The sequence below is a fragment of the Colletes latitarsis genome, chromosome 9 (assembly GCF_051014445.1).
Source record: "Colletes latitarsis isolate SP2378_abdomen chromosome 9, iyColLati1, whole genome shotgun sequence".
In the NCBI taxonomy this organism is placed as follows: Eukaryota; Metazoa; Arthropoda; class Insecta; order Hymenoptera; family Colletidae; genus Colletes; species Colletes latitarsis.
Window position 1 is genome coordinate 15,468,920 of NC_135142.1, and position 20,596 is coordinate 15,489,515.

Genomic DNA, 20,596 nt, shown 5'->3' on the forward strand with positions numbered 1-20,596 from the left:
AGGCTTTCCGGTTTTTACGCATCAAAATTATCTTATGAATCAGCGAACATTTTTTTTATGCTGTATAGAATAACTAGGAATGTTAAGAATAGGAAAAATTTGTTTCTTAAATAACATGCTTTCATATTTAAGAAAGAGTACTTGATATCATTTTTCAGACATCAAAACGTCAAATTTTGGTACAACATCTTGATATTAGTTTCAGTATTGAAGAAAGACGTTGAAAAACTAAACTTGATATTGTAGGTGTTGTCCTAAGCATAGTAAATGACAAAACTTCACATAATACAAAGTATCAGAACAAAAATATAAAATAATGAATAAGAAAAATGGTCATGCTGAAAAACGCAATGGCTGCGTGTTTGACATGCCTGCTTCAAACAAATCGAGAATTTCTGTAAATTCAGAGAAAAGTAAATTTATCGCATCGGTAGTATATTTTTAAAATGATTCACGAAATTTTACGAACAAACAATCTTTTAAAATATATAATATTTCAAATGAATTAGGTGGATATAACTTATTTGAAAAATTGCGTTAACACTTTGACTGCCACGTCACCCATATATGAGTGACAGGATTTATCATTATGATACTAGAAAAATTAATTCTCAAGTTAAAATGTTGAGGGAAATGAATATGAATAGAATTTGTGAATTTTAATAAGATTACGAAAATAAGTACTGAAACTTTTAGGTTATGTAGCTTACAATGGTCTAAAATCAAAATTTTACTTCTGCAGAATATTATACGGTTTTGATCTGGCAGTGAACGTGTTAATGCTGAAGAATACGACGATCTGGAAATAATAACGTTAAAAACTGAATAAAGCGAACGGAACGGAGGACCATTAACTAAGGATAGCTAGAAAATAAGGAATAGACTGGAGATCTGTTCAGTTGTTTTTGCTCTTAACGCTAAACGCATGTATTCATTTTTCAAACATCGCAGTATTTTGTATAACTTTGGCATTTATTTAAATTCTAGACGCGTATAAAATAAAATTTGTGAGGAGAGGATTCTTCATGGGAAAAATGGTAGTTTAAGTTGAATCGACCGTAACCCTCTAACAGCATCTCGCGACCTAATAAAAAATAAATTTTAAGATAACTTTCAATCTTCTCGTCGATCGTTCTTCTTTCGTTCAACTAACCGGGCAGTTATGCATTTAAACTATCGCCATTTACATTATCTCCCTTACTTCGTAACCTAACTTCTAAGTAATAGTTTTAGGACACTTTGCCCTCTCTATTGTATATTCTTTTTACAAGGAAACGATCCCTCGATTTTTCAATACATTTAGTTGATACGCATTCTTGCGCGATGCATCAACGTCAAGGGAAGTTCGTGCACGTATTATCTACAAAACACCACTATATCAACAATATATTGGATCGTGACACATGAAATATCCATTTGATTAGGCTAAAACAAAAACACTTTCCTGAACGAAGCATTTCTGTCATTTTTAACACGAGATAATCCTTTAATTCGAGTATAAAGGAAAACATTGTAGACAAATGTCACCTTTATTCACACGTGTAAACATTATAAGACTATATGGGAGTAGATATTTCATGTGTCACAACGCATGAAACAAGATTGACATCACTGATGGTCTCTTCGTCGAATAAACTTTTCACTTATTGTACGTAGTATTGATCATTGAGTTTCGTACGATACTAATCGTTTACAGTGTATAATATAAAATTATTTCTCAACGTTTACTTACAACCAACACGCAAGCGCAGGTTCGTGTTATTTAACAACGCATGACGCGTCTTCGATCGAAAGAAATATTCGCAAAATGGTAGGCCAAAGATGTCCGCAAATTATTAATATCCACGGTCGGTAAAAATCATTCGCGAAACATTGGATCAAAATCACCACAAAATGGCTGTTTCCTCGATCGAGAAAAATTGTTCCTCGTTTACTAGGCCATTTTCTTTTACCGTTTCTTCGGGCGAGAAAAATCATTCTCGAAATGTCAAATCAATATCGTTACTAGGCACCAACTTTTCCAATCGGCGACCATTTCTTTTAAATTGTTAGGTCAAGTTCGACTTTAGACGATTGTTTTCTCAATTGAAAAAATTTATCGTAAAATAGTGCGTCGTTGTTGTCTAGTAACATGCTTTTGTAATTAAGAAAGAATTTTTTATAATTATAGTCGGAGCTGTGAACACTCGTTTCCTCAATAGGTAACAAACATTTATAAAATGGTAATTTAATATTTTCAGTCATACACTGCCTGAATTGAGAAAAATTATTTTTAACTTAATAGGGTACAATCGTTTCGAGGTGACTGTTTCTTTGAACATGAAAAATAATGTACAAAATGTTGGGTCAGAACCATTACAAAATGGCTACTTCCTCGATCGAAGGAAATTGATTTTAAGTTACTAGGTCATTTATATTTTGCAGACAATCGTTTCGTTTTATCGTCACCAAGTTACATATTCATTTTTTTTTTAATTACTAGATTAAAATAGTATTCGTCATCACCTATTAATGTGCCTTTTCTACGAAGAAACATTTGTCTTAGTCTATAAACCAAAACCATCTTGAATAAGACTGTTTTCACGAGTTTAACAAATTAGTTAGAGAACGCTAAACAAATTTCGTGTAATACAAGATCATTTTATTTTTCTTATATCTTCTTCTAAAGAAAATATTCAGAAATGCTACATCAACGTCGCTGCAAAATTGATGCTTCCTCGATCGAGAGGAGTTATTTTGCAATTACTAGGTCATTTTCTCTTTCAAAACATAGATTTTTGATCGAAGAAAATTATTCGTTAAATATTAGGTCAACATCGTTATCAAGATATTTGCATTTTTAATCCGCAAACATTTTTCTTCAATTACCAGAACAGTGTGGTTTTTTAAACGATTGTTACTTTCTCCTACTTTGAGAAAAATTATTTGCAATGTACTAAATCATTGTTGTCACTTAATAGCATGCTTTTTTGTCAAAAACATTTTCTGAATTACTAAGTCAAACCTGTTTTTAAACATTTGCTTCCTGGAACGAAACTAAATCAATATCGTCTCCTAAGAATCTGTTTTCTGAATCAAGAAATATTTTTCTGAATTATTGGGCCAAAACTGTGTCTGAGCATCTATTTCCTAGATGAAGAACGATGTTTTACCAAAATGTTAGGCCGAGAAATAGTCACTAAATAAGTACCTGTCATCTACTTCCTCGATCGATATAGATATTTATAAAATACCTGAGCAATAATCGTCCTCAGAAAATTATTTCTTTGCTTAAAAAAAATTATTTACAAAGCAGTAAATCATTTTCGTCGTATAGACGAAAATTTGCTTTCTTAATTAAAAATATTTTTTTGAATTACTAAGTCAGAGACCTGATGAACTAACTCTTTTACACAATTTTAAACCAATATTATCTTTAAATTACCTACTTTTCCAATCGAAAACAATTCTACAATTAGTCAAAGTCACCTCGAAGCGACCGTTTTTTGCAAACAAATAGTTAAATTCTATATTGATAAATAGTCATTAAATAAATTTCTTGATAAGCCCAAGTCATTTTCAAACGATTGTTTCCTCGATCGAAAAAAATAATTCATAAAATACTAAATCATTATCGTCGCGTAATGATCTGCTTCCAAAATCAAGAAATATTTCTCTAAATTACTATCTGTTTCCTCGACCGAGAAAAGTTAGACTCAAAATACTAATCTAATTTCGTATAATGAAAGATTATAGTATTTGACGGCTCTTTAACTCTTCGATCGAAAAGAAATATTCAGAAAATTTCCTCGATCGAGGAAAACTGTTTCTCCATTACTAAGCCATTTTCTCCTCCAAGCGACGAATTCTTCGATCGCGAATAATTGCTTGTAAAATGACCAATAAAATAATCGTCAAATAAATTCCGAAGTATCGCCTATTTTCTCGATCAAGACGAATTTCTCCTCGACTCTTTCTTCGATCGAGAAATCGACGATCGATTTCGTCGCCAGTTAATTTACTCGTTACCGAAGAAGAAAAAAGTTATCGGTGAAAAAGCGTTGCCTTCGGGTCTCGTTTTGCTCGACGTGAACGAACGATCAACCCGCAAAGACTTCCGTCGACGAAGTTACATCGTTTCGATCGCCGTTTACATTTCCTATGCGAAGTGTGCTTGCCTTGTGAACGCCACGAACAACAACGGCACTCGATTACCGCGTGACATCCGGCTGCTTTGAGACATCAAACGTAATTGCTGATGGCTGGACGTTCTCGTGACGGCATTGATTCGTGCAGCATGAGCATGCCTCTGCTCGTAGACGATGTCGGTTAGGCTATGCACACAGAGTTCGAACGCCACGCGAAGCACGCTTGTAAAATGGCGCTCGAAACGGCTGCTCCGCGAGGGACCCTCGACAATTTATGGCGAACCGTTCAGGCTGCGACTTCGGGCAGCTTCGGTGTTGTTCGTAAAATATTTTCGCGAATAAAATATACAGCGGGCCGCTACGGTTCGCGAACAGTTGCCCGTTTAGGTCCGTTTCTGGACGTAGAAATCTGAGACAGGCTTTAGAGAATATTCGATAGGCGCTCGTTTAATTTATGGGGGTCGTATTTTCATCATCTAAAACGATAACTGTTGTAAAATCTGCGATACCGCTTTGATTTTCCAAGGAATATCGGTAATGAGAGGTGATTAATTTTTTTTTAATTTGATTTATTCGAGGGACAAAGGGTGCAAGTTTACTAACTTTCAAAATTTATTATAGATACAGAGATGCTGTGCATTAACAATTTTATTCTCTTTTAATTTCTCCGTGTCGTTTCAGATTTTTTCTTTTTTACGAAAGTAACGCTTGTGCCCTTTGTCTCCTTGTTATTTAAATTTAACCCTGTATGGCTGTTTGATTTACACGGTGCGAGGAGGATTAAGAAATGTCAGTTGCTTTGTAGTAACCTATCGACTCAGGCTAGTTTTTGATTCGTTCAAAATAAGAGTCACGTATTTAAAAAAAATATTTGCCAAGTGCTTGATTTCAATAAATTTTAACATACTTAAGACATTTTATAATCCATTCGCGATCTGTTTAGATCCAAGACAGCGTAGGAGTTCGAGTTTGAAAAGAAGGAAGAACGATTCCGTGTTTAGTAAATGTTAAGACACTTCAGAAGTCCGTTAGAATCACGGGTTTTTGGTTTTCGTTAATGTCGACGATTATATTCCTGAGACGCAACCGCTGAACTCGCTGTGCACGAAATCCCTGTTTATTTCTGTCTTCGATCTTTATCGTTCGATCTTAATTGCACGCAACGTTAATTACGCTGCTCGCGTTGGTCGCAATTGTTGTCTGAGCGAACGATTCCGTTTAAAACCCGCTAAAGGAGAGAGAAACCATAAAGTTCGCTGCAAATCAAATTTGAATTAAGTACACCCGCGCAACATCTTGCAGAGCAATCGAGTAACGAATCAAGGAAGGTGGTAGCTTCGACGAGGTTAAATTTTACGAACTCACGGTCTTCGCGTTTGGCGTACAGTGAACCCTCAAATTATATGGTTAATTCAGGTACGACGTATCCTTTGCAATCTCATTTTTAGAAGTTAATTAAAGTTTAGTACTCTATATGAAGAGTATTAAAGAAACCTCTATATGAAAAGAAACATCGGAGAAAAGAAGACCTTATTTAATTTGTAAATATTTAGACACACAGAAAACGCATACTAGCAGACCTGAACACATTTTATTTTAAATAAGAAAGAAGCATCGCAATATTTGAAATTATTTTAGATAATAAAGTTGCTATTATTTCAGATAATTCGATGTATCGTTGCAAATTTCCTTCTTATTTCGGTTACTTAAAATAAACTTTGAAATTACGTTTGTATAACGAATAAATATTAATTTTCTTATCTAAAAACTTATTCATCATTTTCCTAATAGAATGTTAATACTCTTTCAACTATACAACATTTTCATCTTATGTTTAGTTGTAGAGAAGATGTTTGAATGAAACATATTTATATAAATTATTGTGTTTTCGAAATTATGAATAGTTGTATATGCAAAATAATGCACTATATAAATGATTTTATACGGAACAACTTAATTACATTCACAATTTTATTATAACAGTAATTTCATTTTTCCTTAAATCATTATCATATCATCGTTTTAACAAAGCAAATATCGTAACATCATGGTGGTTATTTGCAAAAGTATCTTCTTATTACATTATTTCAAATATAGATTTATTATTTGCAATACTTTCCTTTAAACACTTATATTCAAATAGGTATCTTTGTTGAAGCAATATTAGACAAATAAATCAGAGAAAATAATTGCATAGTTATATAGATATACATGAATACGTAACAGAGATGTAATAAAATTATTGACATCAAGATGCAATGTACACGCGTGTTTCCATCAGGTTTAAAATTAACATAACTGTTCCTCGAAAAATGAAATAAAACACCCGTTGTTTGGAGCAATATTTCGGGTAACGTTATTTAAAAAGTGCACAGGTCTGCGTGCAAACCATGAATCTAAAAACTGACACGAGTCGAGGATTCACTGTACACTGTTCGTAGTCGGAAAGAGTGTTTCTAACCCGAAGGATCGTTCCCTGTTTTTGTACCTGCTGACATATTCTGCTCCTTGCACGGTGCTGCACGTGTCAGTTTGTACATGTGTGTGTTTGTTTGTGTACGTGTGTAGGGTGCTGGGGCGAAAGGAGCAGAGTCAGGTGTGACGTACAAGGTGCGATGGATTCGAGATGGGAAATGGTTGGATCTGCGCGACCGAGCAACATGGAAATTGGGACTGAGTGGGCGGGGCCTAAAAGTCGGACTGCGACGGGGCCAGAGCACTCTCGGCTGTTTCCTCGCGTCGTCATAAGGGCCTCGTCACTTCTCCATACTCGCAGTGCGTCGGATGACCTCGCGATTGCTTATCGAGTGGTCGCTGGAACAAAAAGAAGTTTTCAGTTATTTTCTGTTCGAACGTTCCGGGTCTATAATCATTGAGTGAAGGATACAAAAGGAGTGTTAAGATCGAAGAAATTAATATACAAAAGTGTAAATCTTTCGATACTACGGCTTGAAATCGGGCTTGAAACTATGTGCAATTATTACTAACTTGTGCTCTACTGACTAAAAAATTCTATAAATTTCTAACAAAAAAATAGAAATAGCAAGATTCATTCTTATTAAAGATGCATATAATATACCATTTGAACGAGTAAACGTGGAAATAATGGGATTTTGGGGCTCAAAAAGCATTGCAAAAGGATCAATATACAGGGTGTTCGGCCACTCCTGGGAAAAATTTTAATGGGGGATTCTAGAGGTCAAAATAAGACGAAAATCAAGAATACCAATTTGTTGATGGAGGCTTCGTTAAAAAGTTATTAATAATTGATTGCAAAAATTTCAAATCGTTCTGGAAAAATTATTTTCGGTTCCGGGGGTCAATTACAATCATTTTTGGTGAATACACATACTTCCGAAATCCTATCTACTTTCGAGAAAAAAATTGGAGTTTGTGCTGAAAGTTTTAGGTGAAAAAAAAGACCTTTGAATCGTCTTGGAAAAATTATTTTTAGTTGCAGGGGTCAATTGCAAGCATTTTTGGTCAACGGACATACCCTAGAAATCCTACTCAGTTTCGAGAAAAAAAATTCCATACCGAAGGAATGATGTCTGACTATACACTGATATGTTTCCCTGAAATTTCATGGAAATGTTTAACATATCATAACTTCCGAACAAATTGGAGGATTACAATGTTTAAAAAAGCAAACAACGCGTATTTAGGTGAGGAATATGTAGAAATTCCAAAAATATTTGAAAAGTTGGTCCTTGACCCTGCAAAATGAGAAAAACCCCATAAAAATGGTCCAATTTTCAAACAGCCATAACTCCTAATATAGTGAATATATTTCAATGAAACTTTTTTCTGAAGTAAAGCTCATGGATACCTACCAAAAAGTATTACGCAACTTTTCTGTAGGGCGTCAAATAAATTTACTAAAAATCAAAAACGAATTTTTAAGAAAAATCGACAGGGGGTAGCTCCTAAATTTTTCGACGAAAAAAGAAAATTTCAAAATGTTGTAAAAAAAATACTTTTGGCTGCAGCGGTCAATTACAATCATTTTTGGTGAACAGTCGTATCCCCGAAATCCTACTCATTTCCTAGAAAAAAATTCGAGAAGGTGTGAAATTTTTCGACAAAATTAAAAAATTTCAAATCGTTTTGGAAAAATTATTTTCGGTTGTGGGGGTCAATTACAATAATTTTTGATGGATAGACCTACCCCCGAAATCCTATCCACTTTCTAGAAAAAAATTCAGTACGGGCGGAACTTTAAACGTTAATAACTTTTTAACGAAATCTCTATTAACGAATTGGTATTCTTGATTTTCGTCTTATTTTGGCCTCTAGAATCTTCTATTAAAATTTTTCCCAGGGGTGGCCGAACACCCTGTATACGTCCAAGCTGAATACAATTATAGTGACAATTTTAAAATAAGAAAAAGATTGGCTCTTTGATAATAACATAAAAGAAGGAAACATAGTTATATTAGAATAGTTTTATTGTCAACGTTGTCATCAAAAGAGAAAATAAACAAAAGTAAAAAGGTGTCGATAATGTCAATGTTACTGTCTTTGTAGAACAAAGATAAAACAAATTATTGTAGAAGTACTCAAAGTCTAATATCCATAGGAACATGAAGTGGTACTTTAAACTACAGAAAAAAGGAATGTTTCTATAATGATATACTATAATTTTGTTTAATTCATTAATGAATTAGTAGTATTTAATGCAACAATATATTACATATATTTTTGTTGATTTTCTAATATTGATTTAAATAAAATATATCCTTTTATAGTTAAAAACTATTATTTGACACTTGCGTGTACAGTAAAACCTTGATAGTTACAAGAACACACAAAATTCGTTCATTTATCGAAGTAATATTGTATGTCTTACAAGTTTTTGAACTTAAGCAAAAAAATATTAATTATATTTATTATCGATTATAAAAAAATACATCTTTTCTGAAAGAATGTATTTTTAATTTCACATGAAAAAAGTCAGGACCAACTTGAAATCACTTAAAAACTAGATATATAGTAATTTTTATTTTTGAGTCGACACCTTTCAATGTGTGAAGCATTCAGAAGAACATTTTTTTTAACTTTCATTATATTTTTATTAGAGTATTGGCTATGGATTTACTTGGTTATGATTATGGAAAAGAATTCAAACACGATCTCATTTAAAAATGCATAGTACTATAAACCATAATTCGTAATTATGATAACATTATGGCAAAGTGAATGGGAGTATCAAGTTGTAACAATTCACTTTTAGTAGAAGTAGATTCAAATACCAGATCCAACAATTTTTGTAACTCTATCGTTGAAATATTTCTTATGATTGGAATATTTTTAAATATTTTATATTTTCGTGCGTCTCATTTTTCATTATGGTTAGGTTCCCTTCCCTTCATCTTTTATTCGTCGATCCTTTGTTGAGTAGGTAATGGATCAGTCCTTGAAGGAAATCAATGGTTTCAACGCTTAGGGAAATTCAATTCTTGGTTTCAATTGTGTGTTATTATTGGTCGTTTCAATCAGGTTGGTTATGATTAATATTTTACTGACAACTATTTTAATAATGACAATACGAATTTAAAATATCGATCAAAAATTTTTAACTTAAAATTGTTTAAGTAGGTTTTACGATCGTCTGACTTTTACTCTAAATATTATATTATATTTATGTTAATTAAAGTTATACTAAATAATAATTGTTTTGTTTGATTGCTTTGAAAAAGACCGCTTCCAAGGCTCAAGACATTAAAAATCATTAATTACGTGCTCGTTGGCGGTTCCTACAATGGAGTTTTATTGCAATTAATAAAACTACATTCATATTTTTCAATATTTGCCAAATTCACAATACATAGTATTCTTTTATACACAATTCAATATAATTTTTATATTCTTCATATTTATATAATAATTCAATAAAATTTTTAATTTCAAGATCAAACGATTCAAAACAAAACTCTATTGTAGACATTCGAATCAGAGTTGTGTCAATTCAATTACACTGTATTTTAATTACGCAATTTAATTACACTGCACTTACAAAATGTGCAATGCAGACTTTATTTCTGTTATGATATTATAAATTTATAAGTAATAACCGTCATAGTTATTACTTTCTGTTTAAAGTCCTGACCTATTAATTTGTAATTGTAATTTATAATTAATGTAAATTAATTACGTTCTTTTTGTAATTACACTCCAATTGGAATAACGAATTATAGTGTAATTTAATTGAATGAAATATGTGAATAACAAATTGCGATATAATTCAATCATTTCATAATTATAATTCCTGGAGTAATTCATTTGCAATTTTGCACAACTTTCATCTCAAGCTTGTAGCTTTATTAACGTACAAAGGTATTTTTCAGGAGCTGGGCGGAGAATGTAAAAGCAATTTCGATAGTTTGAAACACGATACAATGCTTTGTTCATGAAGTTAATATTGCCTGCAATATAACGTCAGGAACAATTAACGATAATGGAAAAGTAACAAAATTTCAACTAATATTTCGTCTCTATTTTATCTGCAACAGAATACATATATCCTTATATTCTTGTACTATATGATTGTAAACACAATGGATTTAAAGTACCTATGTAATGTATGGTTCTTAAATATTAAAAATTTTATCCATTATATCTTTTGTACTATTTTGGTTGTTAAATTGACCAAATGAAGCTTCATGACTAAGGATTGTTTTCTCAAAAGAATTACACAAATGTTTAAGTAACTTAACATACGATATTCTACGAAAAAACGTATAGTAAACATAATATGAAAGGTATATTAATAATTCTTGATTTTAATTGAGTTTCTTGATTCTTTTAAATTGAATATTTAAAAGATATATATTTCTTATTTAACTTTCACTCATTTTTGTGTAATATCTATTTCCGTGTTATCTAATTTAATTGGACTGTCTTTACTAATTTTACACTTTACTTCGTTCACGCGTCTTTTTATTAAATTCTATTACTTTCGATTCATCTGCTTTCAATTTCGCAATTATGCACTTTGAAATACTATACATATTGAAATGGTTAAACGAGAAACTGTCTCCAAAACTAATTTTCGAATTGCAACCCCATCTTTTTTATTTTACTATTAAAAGTAAGTGAAACTTGTAATTTTAATTAAATATTTATATTCATTATTTACGACACAAATCCAGATTTCGAAGTATCTGTTTATCTGTGTCACTTATGTTTCGATAATTGAGCTTTTGTTACTTGACGTTTTACTGTATTACAAGAAACTTGTTGACTGTTAAGGGTTAAATAATCTGTAAATGGAACAACGTTACTATTCTGTAACCTTCTTTCAGCCTTCCTATATTTTATTTACATCATAATTCTACACTTCTGACTCGGCGGAGATCTGTTAACAATTTGGTGCAAAATTAAATTCATTTTCCAAGAAAGCTGTTAAGTTCCTCAAGATTTCTCCTGCAAATTTATTCCTCTTGACGAATACAAAACTACTGAATAATAAAACAATTTGACCTGAAAACAGCCTATTAAGGTTAGTTTTGTGCTAACCTATTTTAACATTCGCATGGCTATTGTTAAAATAGTCTTTTTCAACCCATATCTTACATTTTGCATTACTTGTATATTTAGACTTTTAACCAATAATAATGTGGAATGTTTGTTTTATCAACTTGTTAGAAGACACAATATCGTAATTTTGTCCTAAATATTTTTGAATGTTACTAGAAGAATACATATTTTATTAGACCTTTGTACTTAAAATATTAATGAAATATAACCAATCACAAAATGCTTATTGAATACCAGAAACATTAATGTTTTAGAAAATAGGGGAAAAGAGTGAATGAAAAATAAGTGTTATCTGGGTCCAAAAAGAACCACCAACCGCCGAGCGAGTATTGACGGATCCCCGCTGATCCAGAGACGTAAAATCAGGCTATAATGATCTTCACACTTACATTTTCGACGTTTCGTACGAAAGTGACACGTGAAATTGCATCGAAAATCTGCATCCCAATGCGAGTAGGATTAAATTTTCGGAAACAATGCGATCGTACGAAATGCAAATAATCTTCCTCATCGCGTAGTCATATTTTTCATAAGAGGCCGCGACGAACAATACGTTAGACTCTCGACTCGTACTTCAAAGGGATCAATTTCCGCGAACAATGCCTCCGCGAAACGCGAATAATTTTCTATGCCGCTATCCCGCGTATGGCCGGACCGGTTCACAATGGCCGTCGTAGCCGCGGATCCTGGCCGAAATTAAGTTTCGAGGAATCCCTGTCAATCCATTCACCGTCTCAAAAATGCTTTAACCCAAATTCCGTGGATTGGTTCGCCTGATTACGCCGCCGGGCAAAGAATGGAGGTACGCCAAACTGCGGCTACAAAGGGTCCATTGTCGAATTCGAGGGGTAACCGCGACCGTGTGCAAGTTCTCCAGAAATCGTTGCACCGCACCGCCCAGCGCTCTGAGCCACGTGCACGTGTACAGGTCCCAAGAATATTGCATATTCATATCCGAACGTTTCATCGCGATAAGACGTTCAATGGCTCCTTTGTGGTCGACGGATGTACACGCCGCGATAGGATTTTATAATACGGCGGAGAATTACGGCGGCGAGGGTGAAACCGCGAAGAGCAGGACAGACGAGGGCTGGATGACAGGGAAAGAGAGAAGAAAGAAACCGACCGGAGGAATGAAACGCTGGTAGCAATTCACTGGTGGCGCTGTAAAAAATTCTGAATATGATGTTACCATGACCTACATCGATGCAGCTGTGAAAAGAACAGCGAATACAGGCCGGGCCATTGTCAGCGGTTACGGACCGATCGTATCAGACGAGGCAACGAAGCTCGCGCAGTAGTTACGACCCGATAATGGTCAGACAACGTTTCTGTCCAGTTGCGTGATGGGCCTCGTTACGGAGCGCGCAGGAATTTTTAAGTTATTTACGCGCCGTTGTTCGCACGAATAATATATTCTCAGGCGTGAGCACGTTCTCTCGGACTCGACAGATTTTACCGCGTAATTTACGTATTATTTTTCACTTATCGATTAAAAAATTTCAATGTGAATATCTCTATTTTCATACGTAGCATGGAACGTACTAGAACGTTTAGACTTACGTAGAAATTGGAAAAGATATTTTAAGATGAATGGTTTTCGATCAAATTTCATTTTGTTGAAAATATATTTGACGTTTTAAGCGACAATTCTAGTTTAGAGTTTCATTTTTTTTCAAATAAATATGTATTTCTTCATTTTGACAATTTACATATTTATTTATTTGTGATTCACGAATATTCACAATTTTTTCAAGTGAAAATAATCGAATCTAACCGAATTATACGTCATTGAATAAGGACGATTAAGATTCTCAGAAGTTGATTTAGATTGAGTTTGACGTGTTGAATTTCATTTTTTTGATTTTCTTAGGAATTTTTTTCCAAAAAAAATATAAATTTCTTAATTTTCACAGTTTGCACTTTTATTTATTTATGTTTCACGAATGTTCACAGTTTTTTTCAAGCGAAAATAATCGAAACTAACCGAATTATACGTAATTAAATAAGGACGATTAAGATTTTCAGAAGTTGATTTAGATTGAGTTTGGCGTCTCGAGTTTCATTTCTTTGGTTTTCTTAGGAATTTGTTCACAAATAAAATATAAATTTTTTTCATTCTGACAGTTTGGATAATTTATTATTTGTGTTTCACGAATGTTCACAATTTTTTTTCAAACGAAAATAATCGAATCTAACCGAATTATATGTCATTGAATAAGGACGATTAAGATTCTCAGAAGTTGATTTAGATTGAGTTTTACGTTTCAAGTTCCATTTTTTTGGTTATTTTAGGAATTTTTTTACAAAAAAAAACATAAATTTCTTAATTTTTACAGTTTGTACATTTATCTATTTATCTTTCACGAATGTTCACAGTTCTTTTCAAGTGAAAATAATCGAAACTAAACGAATTATACGTCATTGAATGAGGACGATTAAGACTCTCAGAAGTTGATTTAGATTGAGTTTGACGTTTTGAATTTCATTTTTTTGGTTTTCTTAGGAATTTTTTCCAAAAAAAATATAAATTTCTTCATTTTGACAGTTTGCATATTTATTCATTTATCTTTCACGAATGTTTATAGTTTTCTTTCAAGCGAAAATAATCGAAACTAACTGAATTATACGTAATTAAATAAGGACGATTAAAATTCTCAGAAGTTGATTTAGATTGAGTTTGACGTTTGTTTCACTAAGGTTATTACATGTTCATTAATATTGTTTTTTGGTATACCAAAGTTACTTTAGATTGAACGAAGTCGACTGAAATTGAACGAGTTCGTTTGAGATCAATGCTTGTTTAACTTAGATTAATAAAATTTCAGTAATATTGACTGCTTGTTGACTGAAAATGACTGAAGTTGACTCGAGTTGTATGGAGTTGATTGAGATTGATTGAAGTGATAAAGGTTAACTTAAATTGATTTAGGCTGTAGGAGATCGATTGAGATTGACATTAGGTTTTACCGAGGTTAATTCAAATTGAATTTAATCGAATGAGTCTGACTGGTGGTATCTAAATAATTTAAGTTAATAAGGATTCGTTGAAACTGTTTGAGGATTGATTGAGTTGAACAGATGTTCAGCTATATTACTTTGTAATGAACATACACTTAATGGAAATAGACTTAAAGCATGCGTTAACTGATTTGTATTTTTGAATACGAATAAAATAGGTCAAAATGGATGAAAAGTTCAATTTCGTAGGAGAGTCATTTTTTCAAAATATAGCAATACTTTATTTGTCAATAGATTTATGTTATTGATTTATGAAGTTTATCTGCATGAACAAGTTTGATAACACAATTCATATGCAACTAATTTCAAAAACATATTTTGTTTACTTTGCTACTTTTTGTATCAAAAAGTTATTATTCTTTGTTTATCAATATTTGCTTATGTTGGTGACGGAATTCAATTTTAGAAATAAAAATGTATAGACTTAAAGTGCTCAGAGTTAAATAATCGTTTATCAAACTGTGCAGAAGGACGTATGTTGTCAGAATAGACATTAAAAAGAAACTCGATTTGTTTACATTTTCTGGGGTTATGGATTTCCTTAATCTTGTATTTTTATTGGCAAGCGAGGAAAGATACTTTTTAAGAATTTTTTGCTAAAAGAATATAGACGTGAATAATTTCTGATGTTGTTTTAAATTGTAAAGTGTATTTTCTACATTTTGACACTTTTCTAATGTTAAAAATACGAATATAGATTACTTCTAAGAGCTTCCAAAAGTAATAGTTGAGAAAAATTAATGATAAACGTTAAATGTATGTGGAGAAAGAATCTTGTGTTGAGTGCAAGAACTAGAATAAACATTGTAGACAGAAGGTATTTCAAGTGACACCCTTCAAAATGTAAACACATTAGAGCGAGAAGTGCTTTTCTTAATTAGAGGGAGAAGTGTTGGAAAATGTTTTAAAAATTGTTCAAATTTCAAGTTAATGTATGAATTATTTTTACAGAAATGGCTATAAACTCGAGAAAATTTATTAATATATTTGTAATATATTTATTTTTTCCTCAAATTTTATAATACACACCTCATTTCATAAATCGCCAAATATTGTTGTTCGTTAACCAATATCTGACTTTTATGAAATTAGCATAATTGACATGAAAGTATAATTGACTTTTATGAAATATAGCATTCATGTATTTAAAAATCCAATATTGCCTTTTTCTTTATTTAATTCCATGAAAATTTATAATCAAATCCTCAAAGGAATTTTTTTAATAAATATAACTGCGTTGGCTTATAACATAAGTAGTAAGTTATTTATTATATTTTTTAAGTAAATCTAACTTATTTTTAAAAAGAATTAAAAATTAGGTAGGCTGTATTAAGGTTAAGTGAAAATGCAGGTGGTGTTGAGTTTTATACTTATTCAACGTTATACAATAGGTAATTATCCAAAGTTAATAAACTGGAATTCTGTTTATTCCATTTGCACAATATATCTAATGAGAATAAATTAATAAACATGGGTACTATTTATAGGATTATATTACATATATAGAGGATGTTTTAGTAAAAATTAGCACATATATTAGGCCATAAATTATAAGAGCGACAGAAAAATTTTTCGAATAAAAATTATTTATTAATAAAAGGGTCGTCATATAAATTTACATATTTCTTTTTTTTATTTTGTTTCTATGTTTTTCAATTTATTATTTGATAGTAGTTTGCAAGGTGAATAAAATACATAAATAAATAAAGAATTTCAAAGACTTTAAACTTGAAAATAAAAAAGTTTGTTTATTTTTTTTATTGTTTCCAGAAAATTAAATGCACATATCATTTAGTATATTGGAAATGTTTGTAGGAACTTGAATTATAAAATTTCTTAACATGTAAACGGTGTTTAGTACGTAGACTGACTAATCGAAAAAATGATTTGAAACTTAATTTACTATATAGGGTGATTCTAAAAAGTAGGTCAAACTGCAGTTCTATTCTCAGTGAAGCTACAAAAAATTGATATGAAAAAAAGTTAAATCCCTCAACGAAGACTATCTTTTAATGGTATAATATTATTTAGCGGAAAAGTGTGAGCATAATATACTCCTGCACTTACTTTTTAAATGAAACTATGAATCTTTTATTATATAATTCGATTCATTTCATCATTCTTCGTACAAATGTATAAACGTATGGCCATTGAAAACGTAATATCTTACGAGATATTTCAGATTTTATGTTAGCAGATTGCTTTATTCCAACAGGTGTTCAAACGTTCCATCATGAATGCTTAAACGTTTTAACAATAGCTTCTTTACGCTCCTCGTTTCATTTTTCAGTTGCACAGTACGCAATTAGTTTCTTTCTTTCGATATTAACTTTCATATCGTTAATCAAATATGACATATAATAGTGTTCTTTTAGAAAGCCTGACAATAAAATAGATTACCATAATGTTCAGATTGTCATATAAAGAAAAAATATCGATGAATAATGGTTTGGCAAACAATGCTCCACACTTTTGTTCAATCAATGACATGAGAATTAAAATTATAAATATTTACTCGAATATAACTTCTACATTAAAAATAGAATAAAAAGTGAAAAGACGCAAATGAGAAATGTTAATGGAAATCGTGTAACTTTTAAATTTTATAAAAAAATATCGTGTTAAAGAAGGATCAGGTGTATCTTCTAAAGTGTTGAATCAAATCTGCATAACTTAAACACTTTTGGAAGCTTTCTTTTAATAGTTAACCGAGATGTTCCTGAATCTTTACGAATTCAGAATACGTGGAAACAAATTTTATCATAGTATAATTGATATCGTTAATCTATATCAAATTTTTCTCTATTTTCGTTTAAAACGAACGTTACCTGAATCCTATTGTACATTTTATAGTTTTACTTTTTCGATGCTCATACTTCAACACTTTCATATGCAAAATAATTAAGGGAACCAATTTATGAAAAGAAACATCCTTTCATTTACAACACAAGTGCATTGAATAATAAAATTCTTGTATCAATTTCTTGTAACTTCATTGAAAAAAGAGTTACAACTTGTCTCAATTTTTAGAAATTGATAAACTATATTATATTTATTTAAATAGTTAGCAATTCGATGCTTTTGTAACCAGAAAGGTTCGCAATTATTTTTCAAGATTAGTTCACGGTATTTTCGCATTCTTTTGAAACGTATTTTTCGATTACGGTAGTCGAGAACTATGACGCAAGTCGTAAGTACGAAACTTTTGCCATAGTTCGATCCAACCAACATTTCAAACCGGCAAGTAGTATGAGGTCGGCCGTAGATGGCCAGTAGTCACGGCTGTTTATGATCAGACCGCGCATACACCTCGATACCATTGAATCGATAACGAGGGTCATGGCCATGTCAATTCCCTCCATATTTCTTATTAAGTTGCATGCATTTTCCAAAAAGATTTTCTCAAATTTTAATCATCTTCAAGTTAACAAAATTAATTTATTTATTTACCTATATTGCTGCATTTTTAAGTACACTTCGCCATTGTTTGAAGAAAATTTATTTTTCCACGCATGCGTACACTTTTTCTAATTCTTAATTCAATTAGTGCATCAAAATTTTCTTTCCTTGTATATTTATCGTTTATATTGAAGAATATTTATGAATTATATTTCCAGCTCCTTTCTTGTTTTCTCTTCCTCTTTAATAAGTTGTGATGCTTTGAAAAGACCAAAACACATTCATAAAAGGAACTTTACATCGATCATTTCGAAGTATTTCAATTCGGATTATTACTTCTGTTTTCTAAATAAAAATTATTATTTAGAGTTGATTCAGATAGAACTTGACGTCTGTTTAACTAAAATTATTGCACATCTATAAAAGAAATTCTACATCAATTCTACATCAATCATTTCCAAGTATTTCGGTTCGGATTATTGCCTCCGTTTTTTAAATACAAAAAATGCACATCGTTGAAGGATAAAGATTATCTGATATTAAAATTTATAAAAATGTTCAGTCGAAGGCACCGTGAGATGGAAATTGCTGGAGTCGGTGTACCCGGTGGAAATCCAGCATGACTTATTAATGGTTAATAATCGATCTGCTTGAAGAGAAATTTCATTAGCGACGGGATGCGGAAGCAATTTTAGCGAGGCATTGAAGCGGTCGCTCTGTTCATTTAAATTTTTTACAGCACCGTAGGGAAATATAAAAATTACGCGAAACTCGTTTGGGTAAAATTATGATTCCAATAAATACACGGTTTATCAAACACTGTACAAATTTAATATCACGGCACTATCGAGTTAAAATTGGTAAAATAGGATATAAAATTGCAATAAGATGTACACTGTATAATGATTCTATTGCCAATTAGACGTTGTTAAATTTCTATGATAATGAAGAAATAACAGCAACAAATATAATTGCAGATAATGACAATCCAAATCCTTCAATTAGCAGTGACTGATGTAACTTCCCTTTTTATGTTTATTAATGTTAGATGTTAGATTGTTAGATGTTAATTTCTGTTACCAATTGTTGAATTTGATCTACGACTTAAATATTTTAAATAAAATCTAAATTTGGACTGTTTTACAAAAGTAGTATTTATAAATTTTTTTAACAATGCTTTATCCAGAATATTGCATTTTGATGTCAGAAATGCTTGATAATAATCTATTTTCATTTAGAGTGTCTCATTCGTTCTCATTCTTCTTGATTGCGTGACTCAAGAGTTTTAATCCGTTGATTAGCAAATAAATAAATAAATGCAGTGAAATATTCACAAATAAGTTAGCATATCAATAAAGTAATTTCATGAACAATTAGAAATTAGGTAATGAAATAAATACAAGGATAAAACACATATTAAGAAGTGTATCTGTTCACCAAACCAAACAAAACAGATCATGAACTCCTGAATCTAATCAAACTCCGCTACAGATTCAGACGTAAACACCAAAGAACATCCTACCCACTGTACAAACTTATAAGAAATTCTCTTACTAACCAAATCTGAACCAAAGTCAACGAACTTAAAAATCATTTTTGGCAGCGAAAGCTACGCCAAGTAGAAAGAAATGCCAACTCCCTAGACCACCTACATATCTTTCAACAACAACAAACTCAACAAAGCACAACAGTCTGTTGGATGATTCATTTAATATTTCTATTTTCGAACATTACTAAACTGAATCGAGAGGTAATATCGAACTAGTCTTCAGGATCGGCGATCCCGAAAGTATTATAAAAAGGTGTAAAAGAAGTGTATCGCACAGAGTGAACGTGTGGAATTCCACGTGTGATTACATACATTAGTATACATTGATTACATACATTAACTGTGTTTTTTCATTTGTATCTTAAAAGTTAGAATATTTACCTTCGTTACTCTACAAAATAAATATATTTAGTAGTGAAAGCCAGTTTTCTTTTACAATCTATACGAACTCATGTGACTAGAGTAATCACGTGCCTCCTTAAACCATTAAAAACTTTTATCTAATATTATTTCATATATGTGGCGCTGCTTCGCTGGTGGTAAGATCTCGAGAAAGATCGTAGGAGGGTAGAAAAGGAAAGGAGATCATGTTAGTGGACAGTAAAGCTTTCTAGCATATTGAGAAGTCGGGCGAAGAATGTATATATAGCAATGGAGGAGTCGATCGAGCGCTTGTGAGAGCGCAACCCCTCTGGTGGCGAGTATGGGAAGTAACGCCACACATATCATCAATAGTTTCGGAGATATTCAGCTGGATCGATTTAAATGGGAGTATATAAAAGTCATTTAAATGAGATGTCATAGAAGTCCGAAGAAAATCTTATATATGCATATATGAGAATACTATCTTCTAACTTCTGAAGATTATGAAATGTTGAATTACTGGAAATCTGTATTAAACATATTTTATTTGTATTATTAAATAAATGGACATACAGCATTTGTGCAGCCAGAATAATAG

General features: G+C 31.6%; 1 protein-coding gene across 1 annotated transcript in view; it reads right to left on the reverse strand.

Annotated features, from left to right (window-relative positions):
• Positions 1–6,420: 6,420 nt before the first annotated feature.
• Teh1 (tipE homolog 1 phospholipid transfer protein) overlaps positions 6,421–20,596 on the reverse strand; it is a 229,794-nt gene continuing 215,618 nt past the window's right edge. The window contains exon 4 of the mRNA XM_076773464.1: positions 6,421–6,941. Within this exon, the coding sequence (XP_076629579.1) occupies positions 6,870–6,941 (72 nt within the window). The 3' untranslated portion in view covers positions 6,421–6,869. The remainder of the gene's footprint in view (positions 6,942–20,596) is intronic.